Source organism: Pectinophora gossypiella, chromosome 3 (assembly GCF_024362695.1).
Source record: "Pectinophora gossypiella chromosome 3, ilPecGoss1.1, whole genome shotgun sequence".
NCBI lineage: Eukaryota > Metazoa > Arthropoda > Insecta > Lepidoptera > Gelechiidae > Pectinophora > Pectinophora gossypiella.
In genome coordinates this window covers 13,950,310-13,975,743 of record NC_065406.1, presented here as the reverse complement: position 1 = coordinate 13,975,743, position 25,434 = coordinate 13,950,310, and the positions used below count along the sequence as shown (strand labels likewise).

The 25,434-nt window shown below is 40.7% G+C and overlaps 2 protein-coding genes across 2 annotated transcripts; one reads left to right on the top strand and one right to left on the bottom strand.

Moving 5' to 3' along the window:
• Positions 1 to 302: 302 nt before the first annotated feature.
• On the top strand, positions 303 to 16,090 carry LOC126382072 (probable phospholipid-transporting ATPase IIB). The gene is made up of 19 exons (XM_050031787.1): positions 303 to 462; positions 538 to 640; positions 1,096 to 1,298; positions 3,204 to 3,446; positions 5,382 to 5,602; positions 6,282 to 6,489; positions 6,964 to 7,186; positions 7,577 to 7,772; positions 8,464 to 8,579; positions 8,882 to 9,019; positions 9,186 to 9,359; positions 9,650 to 9,820; positions 10,233 to 10,421; positions 11,240 to 11,426; positions 11,749 to 11,924; positions 12,418 to 12,522; positions 13,255 to 13,381; positions 14,395 to 14,598; positions 15,573 to 16,090. Exons 1-19 carry the CDS (start codon positions 410 to 412, stop codon positions 15,707 to 15,709), a joined length of 3,174 nt encoding a protein of 1,057 aa, XP_049887744.1. The 5' UTR covers positions 303 to 409; the 3' UTR covers positions 15,710 to 16,090.
• Positions 16,091 to 21,956: 5,866 nt separating this feature from the next.
• Positions 21,957 to 23,720, bottom strand: LOC126382094 (uncharacterized). Its single transcript, XM_050031831.1, has one exon. The coding sequence runs from the start codon at positions 23,718 to 23,720 to the stop codon at positions 21,957 to 21,959; it is 1,764 nt and encodes a 587-aa protein (XP_049887788.1).
• Positions 23,721 to 25,434: the final 1,714 nt, after the last annotated feature.

Below are 25,434 nucleotides of genomic sequence, written 5' to 3'. Positions count from 1 at the left end.
AGTGTTATTATATTGGAGTATTCAATAAACAAAGTGTATCTGCCTATTTTCGCTTCGTGTCAGGAAGCCGCTTCATAACTCAAAAGTTTATGCGGACTTTTGAGTTAATTCGTTTGGGGTTCGGAGTAGGAGTCTACTCCGAGGGTGGGGGCTTAGGTTTCATCATCATCACCTTTCATCATTTCATTAATCATCAAGAAAAAAAATACGTCAGACATGGCTGTATGGGCATAGTTCCCTTTGCCTTACCCTTCGGGGAAAACCAAACCAAAAAAAAAAAAAATGATTGTATTGTCGTGTTGTGGTGTTTACGGGAATTGTTTTGATTACGTTTTAATCTCAAAATTCTTGTGTTATCATATTTTTCTTTAACATGCTATAGTGAAGCATACACAGTTACAGTGTTATCATGGAGACGACTCCTTTACTCACAAGACCTAAAAGGAAGTCGTTGTGGTCAAGGTAAAAAAAGTACCAATGGTGGAACAATGTTTTCTTTGTTTAGACCATATTTTGTGACTGGTGAACTTATTGCAGGTTGATGCACTCAAGGTTCCGGAAGAAGGAGTTAAGTTCAAGAGTCATATACGTGGGGCAGATCCCAGAAGAAGAATACCCGCCTAATTATGTGTGCAATCAAGTTAGTATGATTGCCCTCTCTGACCTCAATATTAATCTTATTAAAATGCAAATTAGTTAATAAAGTAATGATCCATTATGAGATATAAATTATATATTAAGGAGGTGTTTCCAATATTCGCCAATCAGAGCACAAATCTGTGAATTCATTGGCTTACAATAATTAATTTTAGTTAGATTCACCATTCAAGTATTAATTACTTTGTTATCACATATAACAATTATTAATATTTTATTAAAAAACTAACTAAATAAATAAGATATTTTTTCAGAGTCCTCTTAAAGAATTCAGGTCAATCATGACCTTTGACATATTAATAGCTGATAGATAACTATATCAAGTGAAAGAATTATCTTCATTAAAAAAAATATATTACTTAATAAAAAATATATATGTTAAATAAACATACACAGAATTTATATTTGACATAGGTACCTTGTTCTTATCATTTGCAGAAGTACAACATCATTACATTCCTCCCATTGGTGCTGTTTGAGCAGTTCCGCTTCTTCCTCAACATGTATTTCCTCGTAATGGCTGTGAGTCAGTTTATACCGAGCATCCGCATCGGGTACCTCTACACATACTGGGGACCACTGTGCTTTGTACTCTCCGTCACATTATTCAGAGAGGCCGTTGATGATTTCAGAAGATACAGGTAGGGAAAGAATATAAATTGATATAAAATGGTTTTTAACATGTTTTTGTTTTTATATAAAAGTATATATTTATATTATACATAAACAGCGTATCAATCAACTGCCTCCAGTACCCCCTCGGGTATGAAGCATACTCCACCACGCTGCTCTACTGTAGGTTGGTAGAGGTGCTTTTACAGCTAATAGCCGGGACCAATGGTTTAACATGCCCTCTGAATCAACGAATCATCTAAAAATAAAAAAAATAAAAGTAATGTTAAATTTAAATTATTATATTACCCATTTCTAGGCTAAAAACTCTTTCTCTTCAGCTCAAAAGATTGAATCCAATTGTTTATAAATAAAGTAAACAGTAGACTGTTCAAATTATTTTGCACTCAGGTTTACCTTAATCTACTTATGTATAATATTAGTAGACAAACAGTAGCTATTATACTAATGCTCTTTTGTCATTAAGATAAATTGTTTATTGTGTTTACCATTTACCAATACTATTCTCTAATAATAATATTTATCTTATGTGAAGACTATCAGAACTTACTTCAAATTCTACATGACATGACGTGTTGCATAGGTATATGTATATGTAAAATGTATGGTGAAACTGTGGCATTGCCTGTCCCTGATGCATTGTACCTTCAAATACCTTACAAAGATACCTTTAGACAGCACAATCCATTTATATTAGATACCTACTCTGTGTGTTCATCATATCACATTTTTAAGAGCCACGCTCTTGTTGGTGTAGAGCTTACATGGAACAGGTTAAAGAGAAGGCGAATGTCGTGTCTTATAAGGAGGCGAATGAATTGGTCTTTGATAGACTCTGTGTGTTATTATTATTATTATAACCCTTTATTTCAGACTTTTTATTATTATAATTATTTATTTATTTCTTTTAATGTTTTATTTTCGCCTGTGTGCCTTCTACAGGCAAAGGCCTCCCCCAGCTCTTTCTATTTTTCTCCATCCTTCGCTATTGTTGTCCATCTTCCCCCTGCTGTGTTCTTTATTTCGTCTACCCACCTTCTGAGTGGTCTACCTCTTTTTCTTTTCCTATTACTAATAAAATAAATAAATAAATATAGCCTTTATTCACCGATATACTGTTCTATTTTACAACGGTTTATTATATGTAGTACTTATTCTAATCGGGCTGTCCTGAGACATAGGCCTCCTCCGTCATGCGCCAATCTGCTCTACTTTGTGTAAATTTCGTATTACTGGTGAATCAAAATAGCATTGTTTTGGACCATTTATCTCTTCCTCTAACTGTATGACCTGCCCACTTCCATTTAAGTTTTCTAATTGTGACTGTTATGTCTGTTATGACTCTGTGTGTTACCAGTCATTAAATGGGGAGGTCCTTTCGTGATATATATGACATGTAAACTGTTAGGTAAGAATATAAACGCATATTAAACAAAGATCGAATAAATCGAATGTTAGAGGACTTTGGGCCTCTTTCAACCTCTTCACTATTTGAGTTCCACAAATCCTTCACAGAAACAAAAAATACATCAAAGAAAAGACTAATCGCACCCTATTTTTTTTTGCGCCTGAGGTTGACCTCCAACCAAAACATACCTCACGGATTCGACTCCCAAAACGCAGTTTCCTAAACTTACTTAGAATTAGTAAGTACCTAAGTACTTAAAATTGAAAATTAGTTTGGCATATTGGTAATTAATTATACCGCGTTATACATTGCGTCATACAACTGTGCATTTGCAATTATCGTATATTTTAGAATTTAAGTGTGGCAACACTAAAAGAATTTTTCCTTTTTTGAAAATAAAAGTAAAGGCTGGCTTACAGTTTCTTCTTCTTCTAATCATTTTATCCCCTGTTGGGACGTAGGGCTCGAAAAACAGATTTACAAAATTACGTTACAAAATTCACAGGCGAGACAAAGAAGTTAACCGCCAACGTTACGAACGCATAGTCCTCAACCACACAGAGAATGGATACAGACCTTTTCAAACAGAGCATGTGTCAGCATCGAAGCTCAGAGTGGGGGATATTGTAATGCTGCATAAAGGACAGAGAGTGCCGGCTGACATGATCCTGTTGAGGACCAACGAGACCATGGGGACCGTGTTCATCAGGACGGATCAGCTGGATGGAGAGATTGATTGGAAATTGAGGTACCTAATTGTATAGTTCTGGCTGCACTTTCCACGCATTTTCGTATAAAAATCCAAACATAACGTCAGATGTGTATCTCTAAAGGGGTAGGCGGTGTATATTACATATACCTACTCCTCGCCAGCTATGTTCAAGTCCCATATAATAGGGGACAAGGAAAGTTATGAGTATGAATGTGGATGGATATAGGGGTAAGGATGACCCAAGAAAGTGTGGATGAATTGATGAATGGAAGAATATGCGTGTGAAAGGTGTGAGTTCCGATGACGACTGACAGACATTAATGCAAGAGGAATAGTTGCCAATTTAAAGTGTATTATGTGCAATCGGGTAAATTTTATAGTAATTAAAAATAACTTCCGCCTGAAAATTTTTTGTATGACTGTGTGTTAAAAATATTAAAAGATAATTGATATTTACGTACGTAAGAGTTTGTACTGAATGTTTTAGGAAATACTTTTCGATCCAGACAAAAAAGAAATTTAGTGAGGGCGACACATCAGGGTTTTTAAATTGGCAACGACGACATGTTGTGCCGACCCCACCTAGAGTGGGATAAGGGCTGGTGGCTGATGGATGATGTAATAGGGAGCGAGCCTATTGCCATTCATATTCGTATCCATGCACGCATTTATGTTCGTATCAAAATCCGCTTATTTTTAATGTAGAATCATCTAAACACACGTATTGGAAGTCTTATTTTAATTTTATTCTACAATGCCTTCGAACGAGCTATGGATGAGGAGAAGTGGCGGATCAAATTCCTCAACAACATTGTTTTATTTATTTCTCTACCAAAGTCAAAACCACTGTGGTTTTACCGTAGACATCTAAAAACAATCATAATTTATCATTATGTTAAGCCGAAACTTTAAGTAGTACATAAATATACAAAAAAAGATCTCAGATTAAAATCCGTCTGCATGTGTATACAGAGTGTTTTTTTTTATCAATATTACAAAAAAAAAACTAGACAACGAATCAAAACACATAATAACGGGTTCTTACCGCGTTTAAATCGGGGATATGAAACCCCCGATATCGCGGTAAGAACCCGTTATTATGTGTTTTGATTATGATAATAACCGCGTAAACTTAAAACAATCTATACGTATAGACAACGAGTATCATTTACTGATTCAATTTCTGTAAAAAATAACAAAGTAAATTTTCGAGTTCACGTATTTTGTCCAAGAAAAAGAAATACAAATTGTAGTCACCGAGTTTTGATTCGCGGTCGTCGGTATTAATGAAACGCGGCCACTGGCGCTGGCAGCCCGCAGCCCGATCGCAACCCGCCCGCAGATCGCCCGCTATCGCATCAGGAGCTCGCGAATCTATTATATTGAGTTTTTCTTATGCCAAGTTACTAAAGATTGTTATACATGTATAGTGATACAAAATGACGGTTTTATGATACCAATAAAACAAAGTAAACTATTATTGTTTATCAAACTAATGTTCCGTTGTAAGAGATGAATCACACAATCGTAACTATGGAGCATAATAGCTGTTGCTATGGACTGAGTAATTTTGCCTTGAACATAGTTAGCACAAAACAATACTATATTTGTACTGTATAGGTTCAACTTGTGTATAAACTGATGATAAGAAATGTATGCCGAAAATATGAAGTATTGTACGATATAACGACATGGATCATCATCATAATCCTAGCATTATCCCGTTATTCTCAGGGTCCGCTTACCTAACGGTTTTTACAGAAGCGACTGCCTGTCTGACCTTTCAACCCGCGAAAGGAAAACCAGCCCAATATAGGCTAGGTCTTTTTAACTTATTTATTGGTGCGAGTCGGAGAGACGCCTCGATAGTTTACTTTTTATCTAACTATTACATATATACAAGGTTAAAACCGATCACAATTTACAATACTACTCAAAATAATATTACAACTTGAACCATTTTCCTAACAGGATACCTCTTCCATCAACACAAAAGCTGCCAACAGACGCCCATCTCCTGGACATCAACGCTCAAATCTTCGTGGAGAAGCCAGAGAAGGACATACACTCGTTCATAGGCACTTGTACACGACTAGATGAAGAGGAGAGCGACTCTCTAGACATTGAAAACACGCTGTGGAGCGGATGCGTCGTTGCTTCGGGACAGGCTACCGGACTGGTTATATATACTGGTAAGGATTACGCATTTACGACAATCTTCTTTTATTCTATAATAACTCTGGCACCATTGTTATGATAACAAAAAAGACAAGATCCATGAATAATGATGGGTATCAAATTTTGCCACAGCATTTCTTCCTTGATAAATGGAAAAACATGCACCTATAAGTTATTAGCCATATTGTACAATTAACGTTGAATTACAAAGAAGAATATTTTTTTCTTGACGCGAGGCACAATTGATTATATTTAAACGAACTCTTGATTTAATGGTTTATATCACTATCTAATCCTTTGGTCCGATTCGTCAAGGATGCGGGGTCGGTCATCTGGTGTAGGTATAAAAATGTACGGAATCCTGATCCCGCCCAATGAAGACCTAATTAAACTGTACGATCCCGATGCCCGATCCCGCGACCTTTTCGCATCAAGCCCAATGAACAGGGCAGTGTATGGGTTGAAACCGTTGAACCATATCTGTTATCTCATCACACTTTCCTATGCTTCTATCCTTTTCTGAACCGTCATTTGCTAGTGCGATTGCACGCAGAATCGATGAAGCGCTTTCTCGCTTATCTCGCTCTAGCAAATGACGGTTCTGCGTAACAGAAAAGGGTAGAAACATAGGAAAGTGCTGCGGTTCTGCCAGATGTGGTTTAACCCTAATAAGCCCTACACTTATCCCACTAGGCAGTGAAACCCGTAGCGTAATGAATAACGCCGCCCCGCGCTCCAAGGTGGGTCGTCTGGACCTGCAGATCAACGACCTCACCAAGGTGCTGTTTGCGGCCACACTCTTCGTATCATTCCTCATGATCGTGCTCAAAGGATTCAACGGACCCTGGTACGGGTTCCTCTTCCGATTTGTGCTGCTCTTCTCTTATATTATTCCTATCAGGTGAGTCTTCAATCATAATATTACTGTTCTTCTATATTACTGTGCCTCTGTGGTTTTATAATCAGAACTCTTGGTCTAAAGATCCTGTCTGATTTGAGGTCTGGAAGATACAATAACGCGGGCCCTGATTTGGTATCTGTGCTATGGAATGCACCATTGGTCCAACGATTAGTTGTTGGTTGAAAATTCCGAAGCTGAAGTGAAAAAAAAAACTAAAATTTGTACTGACAGAATAATGGTGTCGATTCTGACAACCACCAACTTAATTGAAACTGAATACAGGGCTAAAACTATCTGCATTTCTTTCATGCACGTATTGGAAGTGAAGGACGGCACTAGTTTAAGAGCTGTGAAACTAAAATTAGGTTTGTGTCTTCCCGAATACCACCATTGTTTAATTTGAACTTCCTAAAATCAAGGAATAATATCAATGAACCGGAACATTCGTAAATAATACTAACTTATCTCTTCCAGTCTAAGAGTAAACCTGGATATGGGCAAAGCGTTCTACTCATGGACAATCCAACGAGACAAGCAGATAGAAGGCACAGTGATGCGATCCACAACGATCCCTGAGGAGCTCGGACGTATCCAGTACCTGTTAGCCGACAAGACAGGAACTCTTACCAAGAACGAAATGGTCTTCCAAAAGCTGCACCTGGGAAATGCATTGTTTCACAGGAATAACTTTCATGAGGTCAGTACTTTAGTATATCTTTTGTTAAAATATCCACTATATCCAATATCCACAATGTTAATCCTGAATTTACTCGTTCCTCGTTGATAGAAGATAGATGAATGTCTTGTTTAAGGGTTTTCTTCTAAAATTCGGTACTGTTTTAACTCTATCTAACAGAATAATCACCTAATGATTACAATAGCCAATAGAGATCACGATTGATCTTGATAAGATAACAGAGATTTTTGTTAAAATTGAAACATCTGGACATGTATTGTATATTGGAAGACATAATTCCGTCTTTTTAAGGCCACAATGCAACCCTTACTACATCACAAAGCCTGCAGTCTCTATTATCTAGCCAACGAATTTTCTAAACAAATCTTCAACAAAAATGTTTGCCTATAGGTGGAAGCCCTCCTCACTCAATACGTAACCAACGACGCAGCATCACTACCCACGTCGCCAGTAGGCAGTGAAGGACCGATGGCGCCGACGCCGCGACAAGTATGGCACGCGGTGCTGGCTCTCGCATTGTGCCACAATGTCACCCCCGTGTATGAAGTCGACCAGCGACGGGACGAGGTGGATGATACGCAGTCTGGTAAGACTTGTAACGTCATCTCTCTCATAAAGAGAAAATTTAATAAAAAAAAATCTGACTCGGACGGGACTTGAACCCGCAGCTCTTGTCAAGCCGGGACGAACGTGTTAACCATTACACCACCGGGTCCTCCTCCTGTCCATGTGAAATTCTTCGATCTATGTATCGACCGATACCGGCGCCATCTATCTAAAATATTGAGTACTAATATTTCTGAGCCGGATAATGTAGTTTCCCTAAGCACCGAGTGCTAGAAAAAAGACATTTCTCGTTTTCTATTTATTATTTCTTTGGCAATTATTATTTCGAGCTCATAAGCATTTTGGTAGGTGATTGTCACGTCATTTATTTGTATATTTCTTTTCTGTGGAATACGTGGCGTGTCATATCTTTTGAAATGTGATTTGCCATCGTCGTGGCCAGAGCTTTAGCGAATCTTCGCAGACACAGACTTCTCTGAGGATTTGTTTTATACTCCCACTTGGGGTGCCCTTCGTTTATCGTGTCCTTTGGAATATACCATATCGTGGAAATTGTGGTGAAATGATCCGTCAATGTTCGATGGTAAACGGTATGAGACCGTTTTATTAAGTGATGCGGATGAATGCTTTTTATTTTAGTAGATTTTCACTTGGAGATTCTACTTCCTTGCGCCTCATTATGTCATAATATAAAATGTCTTCCCCGACAGACATGGGCAGCTCAGTAATGTCGGAGTCGTGCGGCGGCACGGTGCCTCAACAGCAACTGTGTGACTACCAGGCATCCAGCCCCGACGAGGTCGCGCTTGTCAAGTGGACCGATATGGTGAGGTTCATATTCTTCTTAGGAACTTAGTGACTGCCAAATCATAGACCTGTCAAATCTTCAGGTTACGGACCCCGTTAAAAATGGGATAACGCTAGGGAGATGATGTGAGCGACAGCCAAGCAGTGGCACATTTTGGGGCATATTAGACAGCACTCCCATAAAATATCAAGGCGTTTGTGTATACACACCGCGTATGACTATGATCTAAGTCCCTATTACTGCCAATCTCACGCCAAATGGGCGGTACACGGTGAGATTTCAGTGGCGGAAAGATTCTAATTCTAACAATTCGTTTCCAGATGGGCATATCGCTATACAAGCGCGACCTACACAACATATCGCTGAAATTGCGCGCCGCAAATGAGATTATGCAGTTTACCATCCTACAGATCTTCCCCTTTACCAGCGAGAGCAAAATGATGGGCATTATTGTACAGGTATGTTGTTACTAAATCGAACGTGACTGAAGTTCGCGCGCACGGGCCTGCTACACACACTGTTTTAATTTCTCCCTATCTCCCTATCCATCCATAGGGAAGGCCCGTGCCCCAGCAGTGGGGACGTTAATGGGCTGATGATGATGATGATCAACTATTATTCCAGGACGATAATACAGGAAAGATCACATACTTCGTGAAAGGCGCGGACGTGGCGCTAGCTAAGTTATTGCAATCTGAGTGGCTGGCCAGTGAGTGCCGGCGCCTCGCGGCCGACGGCCTGCGCACCATGGTGGTCGCACGACGGACGCTCAGCAAGCAGGAATATGTCGCGTTTGAGGTCAGTATTTACAAGGAGAATCGCAACAGGTGGCTAAAACTTCAGAAGACAAAATCGATACCGAAGAACCTTGCTTCAGTGCCATGTCAAGGGCCTTTGGCGGCAACCCTGACACCAAGGTTATTCAGGTCGGCACTGATCTCAGAATCCACACGAGAGATCATAGCCATTTGCCAAATGTATGATTTCTTAATCAAGTCAGAGCATTCGGCTCGCCTCACGATCCAGATTTAGAGACAAATGAAACCAATGAAATGTCCAGTTTCAAGTTCACTTCGTATTATTTCCAGGCTGACTATAAAGAAGCTCGTCTAAGCGTCACGAACCGCAACGAGAAGACTGCCTCAGCGATGTCAAAGTTATACTCCGGGCTAGAGTTGCTCGGAGTGACGGGCGTGGAGGACCGACTAGCTGACGATGTGCCGAGGACGCTGTCTATGTTGCGTACTGCTGGGATCAAGGTATATACCACTGTTGTGTAAAATAGCTATACAGGGATTTAGTGACACAGTATCGAATACTAAGGGGGATGATTCAGACTATGATTCTGAGTTAATATCAAGTGGAATTTTCCGTCGCAAAATTTACGATTTATAAATTATGTTCAATTCTAAATTCAAAATTTTCTATTGCAATACTTTTGCAATAGAAAATTTCACTTGATATTAGCTCAGAATAATCAGCTGAATCACCCCTCTCAGTATTTGTTACGATGTCACTAACACCCTGTATAGATGACAAGTTGTACCGCGGGCTAAAGTTGCTGGGGGTAGTTGCAGGAATCAAAGTCACTGTTGTACACGAGGATTATTTTAACCTCCTGCGGCCCAGATTCGCTAACGACCTCCAGATAACATTTTCGTTTTCTTTCAGATCTGGATGCTAACCGGTGATAAACTAGAGACGGCTCTGTGTATCGCGCGGTCACTGCAGCTGGGCGGCGGCACGAGCTGGCATGTGGCGCAGGAGTGCACCAGCCGCCGGGATGCGCACGCGCTGCTGCAGGCGCTGCAGGCCGGAGACGACGCCATGGACCTCATCGTGGAGGGGGAGACGCTACAGGTGACCACATACATCCACGAAATACGACTACATGTCGAATACACTTCTTAGGGTTTGATTTGGCATGTTAAGTCGTTGGCGCTGGCTGCTACTTAAGCATACATAAGCACACAACTATAATCCAATTGGGGCAGAGGTACATCCATCATAAGATAAACTAAGTACCCACACCTCACTGAGCTTTCTGTTAGAGCAACGTCTATAACGAATAATAATTCTACATATAGAACTCTCTGCCCCGCACCAATTCGTATCGGGCGCCGACCTCACCCCCTTTGAGTTTTACTTCAGTCTTAAACGGCTGTAAGCTGGAGGAGTAAGGGAGAGCGCGCAGTCTGTCTCGCTTGCACTTATGCGTTAGGTCTCTCTCTCTATTTAAGAGCTGCGCTCTTGTCGGTGGAGTAACCGCCATTCCTCTCTTCTTCCCGCCAAAACCTTCACCTCCCGATACGACACGACCTGCACCTTCTCTTTTATTTGTTTCATAAATGTTATCCTAGGTCTACCCCTTCCTCTCTTCCCTTCAATTTTTCCTTCTATAATGTTTGTTATAAATGAATCGGGTCGTATCAGGTGGCCAATCATATTTCCTCTCCGGAAAATACGCGTTATGCGATTATGCGTTAGGTAAGAATGAGATTTTTGTATGAAGTGTCCGAAGTGTGACTTAAGTATATATACATAGTCATTATTGGACTCAATAATAAACTGATACCATGGTTGGGGAGGTCAGCCATTAACCTTATAAACTACATGAGTTTATGAAGATCAACCGACGTAACAAAAAACAGTCTTATCAGACGCTCTTATTTCGCCAGGTATGCCTTCACTTCTACGAGGAAGAGTTCGTCGACATTCTCCGTCGATGTTCCGGTGTAGTCGTGGCCAGGTGCTCTCCGACCCAGAAGGCGCGTGTGGCGCGACTCCTGCGCGCTAGGAAGCATGTAGTGGCCGCGGTCGGAGATGGGGGCAACGACGTCGCTATGATACAGGAGGCCGATATGGGTGAGTGGGTGATGTGGGTGGGTGAGTTGGTCGATTATAACATAAGCTGTGCGTGATGTCTGACGTCCACACGATTGAAGATTAAGGGTGGTATTAATAAACTAATCTCAGCTGAGATTGCCCTCCAGACCATGCTCAAGTATCTGTTTTTATATAAGAACTGTCACATTGACATGATCTTGAGGGCAGTCTCAAAGCTGGGATTAGTTTATTAATACCACCCTAAGACCGAGGGTGGGGGGGGGGAAGCTAACTCAGCCGCGGGTGGGGAGCGAAGAGTTGCCGATGTATACGTAGTATCATCCGTTGTCGTATGCCGCAGGCGTGGGCATCGAGGGCGCGGAGGGCCGTGCGGCGTCGCTGGCGGGCGACGTGAGCGTGCGCCAGTTCCGCAGCCTGGCGCGCCTGCTGCTGGTGCACGGCCGCCGCGCCGCCATGCGCTCCGCCGCGCTCTGCCTGTTCATCGTGCACCGGGGGCTCATCGTGTCCACCATGCAGGTCTGTACCCAGATCAAAAATTCAAAATTCAAATCATCATCATCATCATTCATCATTTTACGACATGTCGACCTCTCGTTGGCATCGCTCCTGGCCACTAGGTCACTTCCTGCCTGATTGCCTTGCTGGCAACATCCCCAGAATCAGACTCATTTATTAAACGTAATTATCATGGATATACTTGTCGAAGGTCAATGTAACATATTTGAATTTACGTCATTTCGCAAGGTGTTATGGCTGAGGAGAAGAAATGACAAGAAACTGCAACAGCAACACATCTTTTCAATATCAATGTGGGTATACATTACAAGCTATTTAATAACTAGAGGAACACATTCAACCCAGAACATACGTTCAAAATTCCCTTTCAAATTTTGAGTTCTCCGTCACTTTCCCTAACAACTCTTCTTGATACTGTCTCAGTATACCCTGACCCGACACCGTTTCAACCAACGTCTTTCAGCCACATGTCGAAATGTCGATTTGTTTACAGGCGGTCTTCTCAGTGGTATTCTACTTCTCATCAGTCTCACTGTATCCCGGCTTCTTGATGGTTGGCTACGGAACCGTGTTCACTATGCTGCCAGTATTCTCATTGGTGAGTATTTTAATACAGCTAAGTGTTTAGATAATTTTACTACAGGATTATCTCATTTCTAACATGGGCTAATGTTATGGGCGATAGGCTGATCCCTTTTCACTAAAACATATTTATATATTTAATAATTTATTGTACACAGGATAACACAGAAACAAAATAAATATGACAACATGAGGAGAGACAAAAGGCACAACTTATTTCTAACAGAAATTTCTTCCAGTAGGCCTGTGGGAGTGAAAGATTAACGAGGAGAGGGCAGATAGCGTGTACAAGCATACACAATAATACATACATAACATCCATCGCGCATCATCATCATCAGCCCATTAACGTCCCCACTGCTGGGGCACGGGCCTTCCCTATGGATGGATAGGGAGATCGGGCCTTAAACCATCACGCGGGCCCAGTGCGGATTGATGGTTGTTAACGACTGCTAATGCAGCCGGGACCAACGGCTTAACGTGCCTTCCGAAGCACGGAGGAGCTCGAGATGAAAACTTTTTTTTGTGGTCACCCATCCTATGACCGGCCTTTGCGAAAGTTGCTTTACTTCAACATTCGCAGACCGAGCGCGTAAACCGCTGCGCCACCGAGCTCCTCATCATCCATCGCGCATAATAAACATAAACATAGTCTCCTTATCAAAAATGGCTGCAAGTTGTCTTTGATTACTTGTGGCTCAGATCATTTTCAGAAACTTAGAACAGCTTTTATTTCTTTCACTTTAAGGTTTTGGATAAAGACATTCCCAGCTCAACGGCGCTTCGGCATCCGCAGCTGTATAAGCAGCTGACGAAGGGACGACAACTCTCATACAAGACCTTCTATATATGGACCGGGATCTCTATATACCAAGGTACTTGTATTGCTATTCTTCTTCTTATCGTGTGTTGTGAGGTGGAACACCAACCTCATCAACCCTCGTGTCAGGGTTATTATTGAGCCGCCGGAGGCCCCGGGTTCGAAGCCCAGTGGGGATATATCACAAAAATCACTTTATGATCCCTAGTTTGGCTAGGACATTACAGGCTGATCACCTGATTGTCCGAAAGTAAGATGATACGTGCTTCGGAAGGCGCGTTAAGCCGCTGGTTCCGGTCACTACTTACTGATGTAAGTGTATAGTAGTTACATGAGTCATGTCAGGGGCCTTTAGCGGCTCAATAGTAACCCTGACACCAGGGTTGATGAGGTTGGTATTCCATCTCACAATCCACACGATAGGAAGAAGCACCATTGTTATGTATGATTGAACTGTCAATGACTGGTAGTCTGTATCCCTGAAAGTTTTAAGGTGAAATATAAGGAATATCTTCTTAATATTCAGAAAAACGTCGGTAACTGAACTTGATACTTATTTCATAATTATGTTATACACATCTACTTGTCATATATTGTTTATGAATCTCTCTCGTTATCTGTTTATCTGTGGCTTTTATTTTACACATCTGTTTATTTGTCGTATCTATTATGTATACTTTAACCCCTTGGCATACTATCTACCTTTGACTAATACTTTCATATTTTTCGTAATCCCTTAATTCATATATTTTCTTCATAATTACATTTGCTTATTTTCTTATTTATTGTAAGTAAATCCCGACACTTTTTGTTGGCACGATAGTTCAAAGTATTTATAAGCGTAACTTAGGTACTGGCAGAATATCAGTGTTGCTAAGAGTGGTATTTCTACTATCCTTCGCAACAACATGCTGAGTCAGTCCCTTTTCCCTGGCAGTGTATTTTTGATTTGTATACTTATCTTTATCTTCTCTACTATTGTACTGCACTGTTTTGGGAATAAAGTTATTCTATTCTATTCTATTCTAAAGTGTTAAAAATAATTTCTCACCGACTTTACTTCTTCAGGTGGCGTAATAATGTACGGCGCGCTAGTCCTGTTCGAAGATCAGCTGATCCACATAGTAGAGATCAGCTATACTGCGCTGATCCTAACTGAACTGATCATGGTGGCTCTAACCGTGGTCACGTGGCATCGCCTTATGGTGCTCGCAGAGTTGGTCAGCCTGCTCATGTACACCGCCACGTTGCTTATATTTACTACATACTTCGGTGAGTACCACGATTCACCTCTTCGGCTTTCGCTTCTTTATAATACTAAGGGTTTCCACTGACGCGGAGACGTGCGGATTTGACAAATTACAGAGTTCGAGAGAGCGAAAAACGAAGACGCTCTGTCACTCTCTCCCTTACGGTGATTGGTCGATTCCTGCATATCTCCACACAGCTCCGCGTCAATGGACACGCAGCCTTAAGCCCAGTTGGCAGAACGCTTGCCTCCAATGATTGTCGAATTTGTTTTCGAATTCATGTTTGAATCATTTTCACGTGCTCAGCGGTGAAGAAAAACATCGTGAGGAAACCCACACTCACGAGAAATGCATTGTCGGAGGTATGTGACCTAGCCTGTATTAGGCTAGTTTTCCCTTCGCGGGTTGGAAGGTCAGACAGGCAGTCGCTTGTTAAAAATCAGACCTGTCAAATCTTCAGGTTAGATATGCGGACCCTGTGAAAAATGGGATAATACTAAGGAGATGCTTCTTTATAATACTGTCAGCATATTTATAAATTAATTCATAAAAAACATAAAAACAATGCTTAAAAAATAGGTGCAATAGTATTCTTAAAATATATTATGATAAATATCAATTTTATCACGGACTAATAATTAAGTATGTTGTCCTCTCTACCAGTTGCAGTGCCCTTACCAGATCCATGTTGATACTATAGTACTAAGTACTTCTGTATTTTTATAACACCACCTTTTGTACGAACACATGGTCGCAATAAAACATTTCTATTTTTATAGCTTCCGTGCACCAGTGTTTGAGCTTTGGGCTCACGATCCTTGGGTCCTGGGTTCGAACCTTGGTGGAGACTAGTATTTAGATTTTTAGTAGGGTGTTTGACCTTATCGCCACAACCACAACCGATTGCAGGCTACTTAAAAAAAAACACTCAAAAAATGTATTTACACTTCCTGGCAATCAAAACCAACTCCTCAAACATCCTTTCGTCTACCGCAGATGGCGACTTCATAAAACACTGGGACTTCTGGTGGAAAGTGATGACCATAACCCTCGTCTCCTGCCTGCCCCTATACATCGTCAAGTACATGCACAGGAAATGGAGTCTTCGGCAATACAAGAACCTGAAGAAATAACCTTTTAACAGATTAGGTTTGTAATTCTACATCAATGGTTCCCAATTATTTATTCCCGCGTAACTGGTCTCAAACTCAAGTACCCCCGGAAATACGCGAACCACATACAAAAACAGCCCATACACGTCCCACTGCTGGACACAGGCCTCCTCCCAATCAACCGGAGGAGGTACAGAACATACTCCACCACGCAGCTCCACTGCGGGTTAGTCCTGGCATAAAGAACACGTCCACGCGTACTTATAATTGGGAATTATTCTACAGATAAACAAAAGTGGCTATAATTCTTCTTGTGCTTTAAATTTTTGGACTGCGCCCTAAACACCAAGTTAACTTGGTGTTGTATATGATCAAGGAAATCGGAACAAGCAGGCCGTGGGCATAATACTACGTATAGAACAGTAAGTCTCCGCCCCGCACTAATTCGTATCGGGCGCCGAGCTAGATTTACCTCACCCCCTTTGAGTCTTCATCATCATCAATTTAAGAGCCACGATCTTGTCGGTGCAGCATTTTCCATGCTACTTTTTTAGGGAAAAATAGGGCAGTGGTTTCCCTCTTGCTTTCCGCCCCACAGTACTCTATCTGACGCAAGTGGGATAGCGCCAGAGTAGTCTATTACAAAGCCACACTAGGACTCCTGTCCTCCGCCTCTGAATAGTACTGACAGTTACTGCTGCCCTCTGTCTTTGAGTCTTACTTTAGCCTAAATAGCTATAAGCCGCTAAAGAGTAAAGGGGAGCGCGCACTTATGCGGTAAGGCGGCACATGGTAAGAATGAGATTTTTGTATAGAGTGTCCGGGGCGCCCCAGCGCCTCCGGCTCTATGTGCATCAAGCATAATTATTGCAGGGTCTCCTGTCTATATGCGAGAGGTTTGCGAAGAAACCGGTCTAGGAAGCGATATGTCAAAGACTGTATCTTATAGGAGTGTGCTATTTGTGTGCTTCATTCAAAGAAAAATATCTTAAACATAGGGACTAGAAAGAGAAAAGATATAAATATTCAGTAATAGGACGGGATTCAACCCAGTGGCATATAGAACGGTCACACTCCGCCCCGCGCCAATTCGTATCGGTACAGAGCTAGATTTACCTCACCCCCTCTGAGTCTCACTTTAGTCTAAATGGTCGTAAGCCGTTTAGAAGGGTAGCGCGCGCGGTCTGTATGTCTCGCTCACACTTACGCGGTAAGGCGACACGTGATTTTTGTGTGATGAAGCTGGGCCAAGTGGGTTACTTGACAAGAGTCACAGATTCGATTCCAAAATTTTTCAATCTTTTCTGTTTATGAGTTTCCCTAAGCACGAGTGAATGCTATACAAAAGGGGCCAGCTAGCTTTCTTTTTACCGTTAGAAAAGCTAATAAGAAAAGTTGGTTCTAATTAAGATTTAATAACTGTCCTAGCTTCGCACAAGCAAGCTGATAAATGATTATTATGTTCAATATATTCTAAGCACTTGAGTATTACCCCAATTGCTGTCACGAGATTTATTTTTTTATTATTTCCTTTATATCCTAGAGTAAGCTTAAATATCCTTTCTATACGTATGTCATGCGCAACTTGTTTTATTAAAGATAAACTAGGTTTAAAATCCACCACGCCACGAAAGAAGTTCACGGATTTTAATGAAAGTGATTGATTAGTCATAATAATATGCAGAATCTGCAGCAACGCCGTGGCCGCGGGACCTCTTCCGTGACACGGAAGACGGAAAATTCCACTTGATATTAACTCAGAATCATGGTCTGAATCGTCCCACTCAGTATTCGTTACGATGTCACTAACACCCTGTATTTTAAACGTAGTTTATCTTTTAGTCTTCGTTTTGTAATAACACTGCAGGCCTCTTTAAACTTCTTTTATTGAAGTATAAGCTTTATTTTTCCCTAAGTTTATTGTATTGTTAAACAGCATAGGCGGCACAAGTTATTCCCGCGCGTAGCGCTAATTATTTCGAGAGCTAACCAATAGACGTAGAGAATGCTATCTACGGCGGTAAAGGTCGTACGCCTATTGGACGAAGCACTCGTTATAATTGGAACCGCGCGCGGTGTAGTCCTCGTGCCGCGGGAGCTGGTATCGATTCCGGCAGACACAAAGTTGATATTTAGTAGTCAAACTAACTAAAAAAGGATGGCTTTAGTTTTAGAGCCGTCCTTCACAAAACGATAAGTGATAGAACAGGACGGTGCTACTTTTATAACTGGCAAATGGGTGAATATCAAAATGTCAAGTTTGGTGGCGAACTTTCATATTATTTTTTCGTGAAAAATTGGGTTCCGACATGGGAAAGGATCCTTTTGGAATAGTATGAAAGTTAGCCACCACACTTGGCACATTTTGATATTCACCCAAATTAAGTTGGTGTCTGCCAAGATCGGCACAACTGTCTCGAGATATTAACTGAAATATTACTGTGATTTCAATTATTTTAGTACGTAAGCTAGCTTAAGAGCATAATAAAGTAATTCCACTACGCTAAGATTAATACAGGGATGTAAGGAGATATGTTCCGTACGTTTCTGCCAAATTATCAACTGGGGGTTGTTTTAAGCCGGGCTCGAAGACATTTCTTTAACCTCTTAAAACCGAGATTTCCAGACACAATAGTTAAACAAAGGGGTTTGGATTTATAAAGAACATTCGGTCTTAGGAGGTTAATATGACGTAACAAATGTAATAAGCTCACGACTATATCTCAATTGGGGTAGCCAGGGTTACATCTTTCGTGAGATGAACTAAGTACGGACACCAGGGGGGTTAAAATGGCCACATCGAAGCAATTCATCTAAGATAGCAATATTGCTATTTGATTGCATTGCGCACTTAATTTTATATGCGCAAATGTCAAATTGCAAGATGAATTGCTTCGATGTGGTCTTTTTAACCCCCCCCCCCCCCCCAGCACGAGCTGTTCGTTAGACCAACGTCAACAACATCAGAATGTGATTTTACAAAAAGGCGCTGGCGTCGTTTTTCTTTACACCCCTGTAGGGCAATTTTTAATATTAGCTATAAAAGTATTTACAAACAAGGTACAAATTAATTTATTTGTGATAGAATTATATTTATTTCACCATTTTGTGTATCAGAGATATATTATTTAAATTGTATATTTGTAACTGTGTAGTAATGCAACGTATCGATTGTGAAATATGCATTTTATTTGAATTAGAATTAGCGTACACTGCAGGTTTTGATTGGTCGACGTCTGATATCATTATACACCTAATTTCAACAAAAAAAATAATAGTTAAAAGGCTATAAACGTTAACTCGCCCAAAAGTATTGAGGATACAAAGTGATGTACTTACACTAAGTTGTTACAGCAAGTATAAGGTATTCCGAGTTTTTTTGTAGAGATTTTGCTTATTCTTAGTTTATGGTCGGTTTAAAAAATTATGCCAGGTTTATTTCTAAGGTCGTACTGGCCAGTGATCAAATTGTGGGCCGATCAAAATTCTACAAAATGCGCGCTAGTTCTTAGTTGTTGTACATTATTAACATAATCAGATGGAAATTATTTACCATTATGATAGTAGATACCTATATTAGTTAGTGCATAATTTTCGCCTGAAGATAGTGGGCCGCATTCCTACAGACACCTCCTAATTTTATTCCAAGCTATACCTGTAATTTCCCAAAAAATGTGGAATGGGGCATGAAGTAAACTATTATACTTCATTAATCCTTGTTTATTAAAAAGTTTTATTAATATTAATTCATTTTCCATTTTCAAAACAACCGACCGCCATTTCCCTGTTATTCCGCAGTACTTTCTTCTTTCTCGCTCACTCCTCTTTTTCACACACATTTTCTTATCTGCCGAAAAGGAAAGACATAGACGACTGACAGCTTTTAACTTTAACATGAATGAATAGAACAATAACCCGGACGAATGAAATAGGCATGTCGCTGAAAGGGTAAAATTGACTTGTTCTATGAATTCTGACGTCTGTCGATCACCCGTCCTCCTTTTCGGCGGATAAGAAAATGACAGGTATAACTTAAAAAAAATAGGAGTTGTCTGCAGGAATTAGCGCCATTGTCACATTACGGACTTTCCAGGTTACATTCCCCAGAAAAATATATAGATGGCGCTGTACAAAGTTGCCTCCGTTTAACCTTTTAATTTCATGATAACATACATATGCGTCTTTCATCTTTGTTTTTGGATATAAATGATGACCCTTGTTATTACACCCAGGCAAATCACATATTCCACCCATTATTATTCTGATCGAAATAAAGTGAAGCAATATAGGTAGCAACATAATTGGGTCGTGTACTAGGTTCAAGATAAATTATGAAATTCTGATTATTAAATAAAGGCAGATTTAAAACTAACGAAAAACATTTTCTTTTTCTATTTAACTTGTTTATGAATTTTAATCAAGAAAAACGTAATAATAAGTTCGACATTTTATCACGTTCCTCTATAACGTCACAGCGTGCTTTCTTTTTCATACAATTTCCCTAGTAATTTCGTGTTTTGACGTTTAGTAAAAAGTAACTGATTTGACTAGTTTGAAACTAGCCTATTCTATACATATCTGTTACAAAATATATATGCCTCAGCCATTACTTGTTTTTGAATAATTATGTACCCGAGCAATGAGAAAGTAGGTAATTATCACGTTAAATGTGTACAGTCATGAGCAATATAATGTACCCACTTTAGGACTCTGTCGCACTAACATATTTGACATTTAGTGAGACTTACAGTTCAATTTGTCATAAAAGTTAATGTGATATGGTACCAAAGTGTATACATATTAATGTTCGTGACCGTACAGCCCCAACTATATATTTTATAACGGAACGTTGCCTGGAAACTCATTATGAAATATAAATAATTTATTGTATGTACCTATTTATATATGACCAACGTTGACCTTTTTGTAAATATACTGTCGAAAATAAATATAAGACCTATTAACGTTGTTGTTTTTTTGAGTTTGTTTCATGTTTGGATGGTGATTTTGACATAAGTTCCCGATTGAGGTTGTCAGAGGTACATCCATCGCAAGATGAACTCAGTACCCACATTTTACCGAGCTTTCTGTTAGACCAACGAGATAGGTGGTGACCCGTATCGCCGTCTATAATGGTGGAATCAACTGAAATTAATAAAATAACTCATTGGTGCAAGTCCAGTACCGGGATTTGAAACGGAGCTCCTCGTTTCAGAAGCAAGCCAGTGAACCACAGTGACGATTATATTGATCATTCTTTCGCAGTTCCTAGTTTTGCCATACTTAGACCTAGGAGTGCCGGCTACAGGTTGTGAGAAGCTGCATGAGTTTTAGGCCTCAAACTGGATGACAGCGGCAGCGGCGCGGCGGTGCGGGGAGCAGCGCGTTCAAATGCTAAGATTTATATTGAAGTGTTCTCAATGGCAGCGGCGCGGCGAGCGGGGTACGAGCGGTGCGCTCTAGTCGAGCCACCGCTCGACTAGAGCGCACCGCTCGTACCCCGTATCCTATTTGTTTCCTTTGTTCATTATAGGGATTCAGATCTTCTTTTGCCCATAATAACTCGTACGAAACAAAAAAACTACAATCGAAAATGCGTTGTCGCCGTTTCGACATCGCGTTCATTTGAGACAACTCTATACCGCCGCAACACCGCGCGATTTGGCCGCTGGCATCGAGAACGGAACAGGGGCCGCCGCGCCGCTATCGCCGCCATGCCGCCCCCGCTGTTATCCAGTTTGAGGTCTTAAGGGGATGAAACGTTCGTTATGTAAAAAATGTCGATACAAAGTGTAACTATGTTACCTACTGAATAAAGATATTTTTGAATTTGAAATTTGATTTTCGTTGCTGTCACAAAACAGTAACCGTATGACACCCACCCGCATAATTCTCGCGACGCGATAAGTAAACCATTTGTATTGGCTTATTTACTTAAGGTTGTATGTACAACGGACTAAGCACCTATTTATGATTGGGATTTGGAACTAAATTTTTACTTAATCTGGTAGGAAAGCGATAGATACCTATGATTAAAGTCATGCATGCTTATACCCACATTAGCATGGGATATTGTTAATAGGTAAATATTTTCTGCAAGTAAGTAAAATAAATCAAATCAAGTATACTTTTCGTTCACTGTATAATTCTTAAAAATCTTAAACCCTTCTTAAATAATCAACATGACTTATAATAGTAACAATATATACTAACGAAATGTCCTAAAATACCCAAGATAAAATGCCTATCAATCGTAAGAAAATACTGTTTACCTTCGAGACGGTGGCGTTGTGAACGAACGTAAATCATAATCTGTGCCGGTGAAGGATTTCGTGTTTTGATCATTCACTGTGTGTTTAGAGACTACTCTCCGCGCCCAGGCGAGGTCGCGCGAACGTCTTGTCCTTTGAGTGTGGGATTTGGTACTCACTGAACTCTCCGTTGTGTAACTACCTGACCAGGCTGTGTCGCTCACCTGCCCGCAGTACGTTACCTCCGACTGCGTAACAGTACTGGTTGAGCACATAGGCCGAGCTTTCTCAGCCTGCGCCGTCTTCTCAATTTTCAACTGCGCAATAGGCGCCTCGATCTTCGGAGGACTCCGCGGCTTCACGTTCGTCTGAGTCTGAACGCTCCCCACGCCCGTTTTGGTCCTAACCTCCTCCTCACTCTCTTTATTGCTCGTAGATTCCACATCTGTGCCCTCGTTATCGCTCATTATGACCGACATTATCTTCTCTGTGTTTTCGTTAAAGTCGTACACTCGAGTTCTCACAGTACCGACTGAGGCAGTCTTGCTTCGAGTAACGGAGCGATGGTCGCGGTCACGTTTCTGATCGTTAGAGCTCCCCCCACTCTGATGGGAGGGCAGCATCGCCGGGAAGTTGGAGTCGACCGTAGCGTAAGCGATATCTTTGTCGTACGACCTCTTCCTTCCCGAACAGCGACATCCATTCGCGCGTCCCAAAATGTAGTTGTAGCATATCTGCAAAAAACAAATCGCTAACGCCGCTCCCAAAACGAGGGCTATATACAACTGTGGCGACCAATCCGCATCTATATTTAACTGCTGGTCCTTGAGTGCTTTCCACGGACACCATTTATTACTGGATCCCAGATCATCAGATTCATACAGATTCCGACGTGATAGTCCCTTGCCATAGTTCTGAACCGCCGCAGCGATCCGCAACACTCCGCCGTAAGCTGCGTACAGCTTCTCGTCTAGCAGATGTGGAGCCACGTGTCTCTTCATCCAGTGCCATAGTTCGTTATTGTAGTTAACGAAATCTGTATGTTTGCATTCTTGGGGCGAACTACGCAGAATGCACCTCGCTGACGTAGTGTAATACTTTAGTAGAATATTTTCTGAACTTTGTGACGTGAGGCTGACGAACCCTCCGATTTTAAAGGGCAATACGATAGCCGTTGGCTCCGTCTCATCATCTACTTTTGGAGTAGGAATGTGAATGCAATTATTTTCGTTTCGCTTTACAACTAAAAAGGCGCATGGATCGAACGGTTTGCCAGCTCCTATGAGGATCTTCCCAACAGTCAAATTAGACTGAATCGGTGTTTTCTCAGGAGGGTTCCACCCAATCCCTTTGGTGTTAAGAAACGTTTTGAGATCATCATAAAGGGTGTGCATTTGTTTTGCACTCCTGTACGAAACATAGCCGGCATAATATGAAAACCTAACACTGGGTAACATCTCACACCTCATGTGTCCTCCTAAAGTATCCGCCAATGCTTCTTTGAGAATCTTCGCATTATGACGGTCTTCGTCTTTATCAACGACATGCAGAGCTTTGCGATAGTATTTTAGTATCTCTTTATTATACTTACTACTCATTTTCTCAGGAGGAAGCGTCGGTAACACAATTTTTTCAAATATCTTCCGAGCGCGCAACTTTGCCAGATCATCTTGATTCCAACATTCTTTACTGCTTTTTTTGTAGAAAAGAACGCTGCCACCATTACTATCCGGTGTGCAAGATGCTTTTGTAAATAGAAATAAAATCATAAGAAATAACATTGATTTTTTTTATTTGTTGTGTTATTGTTCAAAGTTCATATTTACCACCATTGATAGAAGACGTTTTGGAAGACGTTATTTGACAACTCGTCAGGAATAAATTCATTTTGAAAAGGAGAGAGAATCTGATCCAAACATACAGAAGAATTCGGACTTCCAAATGGTAAACCACAAGGAAGGATCCCTCTGTTAGGGTTCTCTTTTGTAAACGGCCAATTACCTTTTTACCAAAACCCGAAAAAAAAAACAAAAAAAAATCGGATAATTGTGTATAGAGTGCATTGCAAGTGCGGCTTTTTGGCGGGAAACGGGAACGGGACAGTTGCTTTCTTCATTGAATGATCTAAATAATTAATACGAAGTGGTGTTTTGTGGTTAATGATCGCATTAAGTTAGTCGGAAGACATTCGCGAGTGTTATTATATTGGAGTATTCAATAAACAAAGTGTATCTGCCTATTTTCGCTTCGTGTCAGGAAGCCGCTTCATAACTCAAAACTTAATGCGGACTTTTGAGTTAATTCGTTTGGGGTTCGGAGTAGGAGTCTACTCCGAGGGTGGGGGCTTAGGTTTCATCATCATCACCTTTCATCATTTCATTAATCATCAAGAAAAAAATACGTCAGACATGGCTGTATGGGCATAGTTCCCTTTGCCTTACCCTTCGGGGAAAACCCTCAGAACAATAACTAAATCATAGAAGGAAGGCTAAAATAAGAATTCAGAAAATATAAACCGGCTCTCTTCTAGCTTACGACACAAACTATGAGTGAGAAAAGGACAAATGATTCGCTCTTTGCTTCATTTTTTCGGAGGTTGTCACAAGTTGTCACAATATGAAATGTCATTTGGACCTATTGGACTCATTTTAACTCTGCCAAATACATAGTAACATACATAAGAAGATTTTACTTATATTTACCGAACTATTTGACACGGTCGCGTGAACTTTGTTTACGAGTGTCTTGTGTTCAGATTGTTTTAAGTGATAATTTAACAATATTTTTCCAAATAAATGGAAAGAAACTTTTATTTATATCAAATAATTGAGTGTCTCGACTCTGTGACATTATGTCTTGTGTGGTATGGGGCTGCAGCTCACATTCAGGAAGAAAAGAAAATAGCCAACAATTTCTGTCGTTTCATCGGTAAGTTTTTTGTAATTTTCTAGTGAAATGTGAACTGCTGAACAATTTTAGGAAAGTAATATGTTTTGCTGAATAGATTTGTAGCATAAAATATTTGAGATATCCATTATATTATACGTTTCATCGATGAATACGGAATTGATTTGAGGTTATGTTGATTGTCCATAGTGATGTACTAAAATTATCGATACTTTTAATTTTTAGATTTCCTGTAGACGATAACAAAGAGAAAGAATGGATAATTCACATTAATAGACGAAATTGGATTCCAAATAAGTACAGCCGTATTTGCTCGAAACATTTTACTGCGGATTCATTTATGTGTGTTCCTAATTCGAAGTGGAGACGTCTTCGAGACGATGCTATTCCTACAGACAGATGAAATGGTAATTACGGCCGAGCACCACACACCCGAAGTCTCGACGGCAAAAGGGACAAAATTGTGGGTCCGCGTTAAATTCCCATATTTCGCCAGTTTTTGGCTAGCGGCCCACTCGGCAACCGGCCCTGCGGTTCGAGTAGTACGGGGCAGGTGCGTTGCTGCAAACCTGCAAGCGCAGGTCGCGT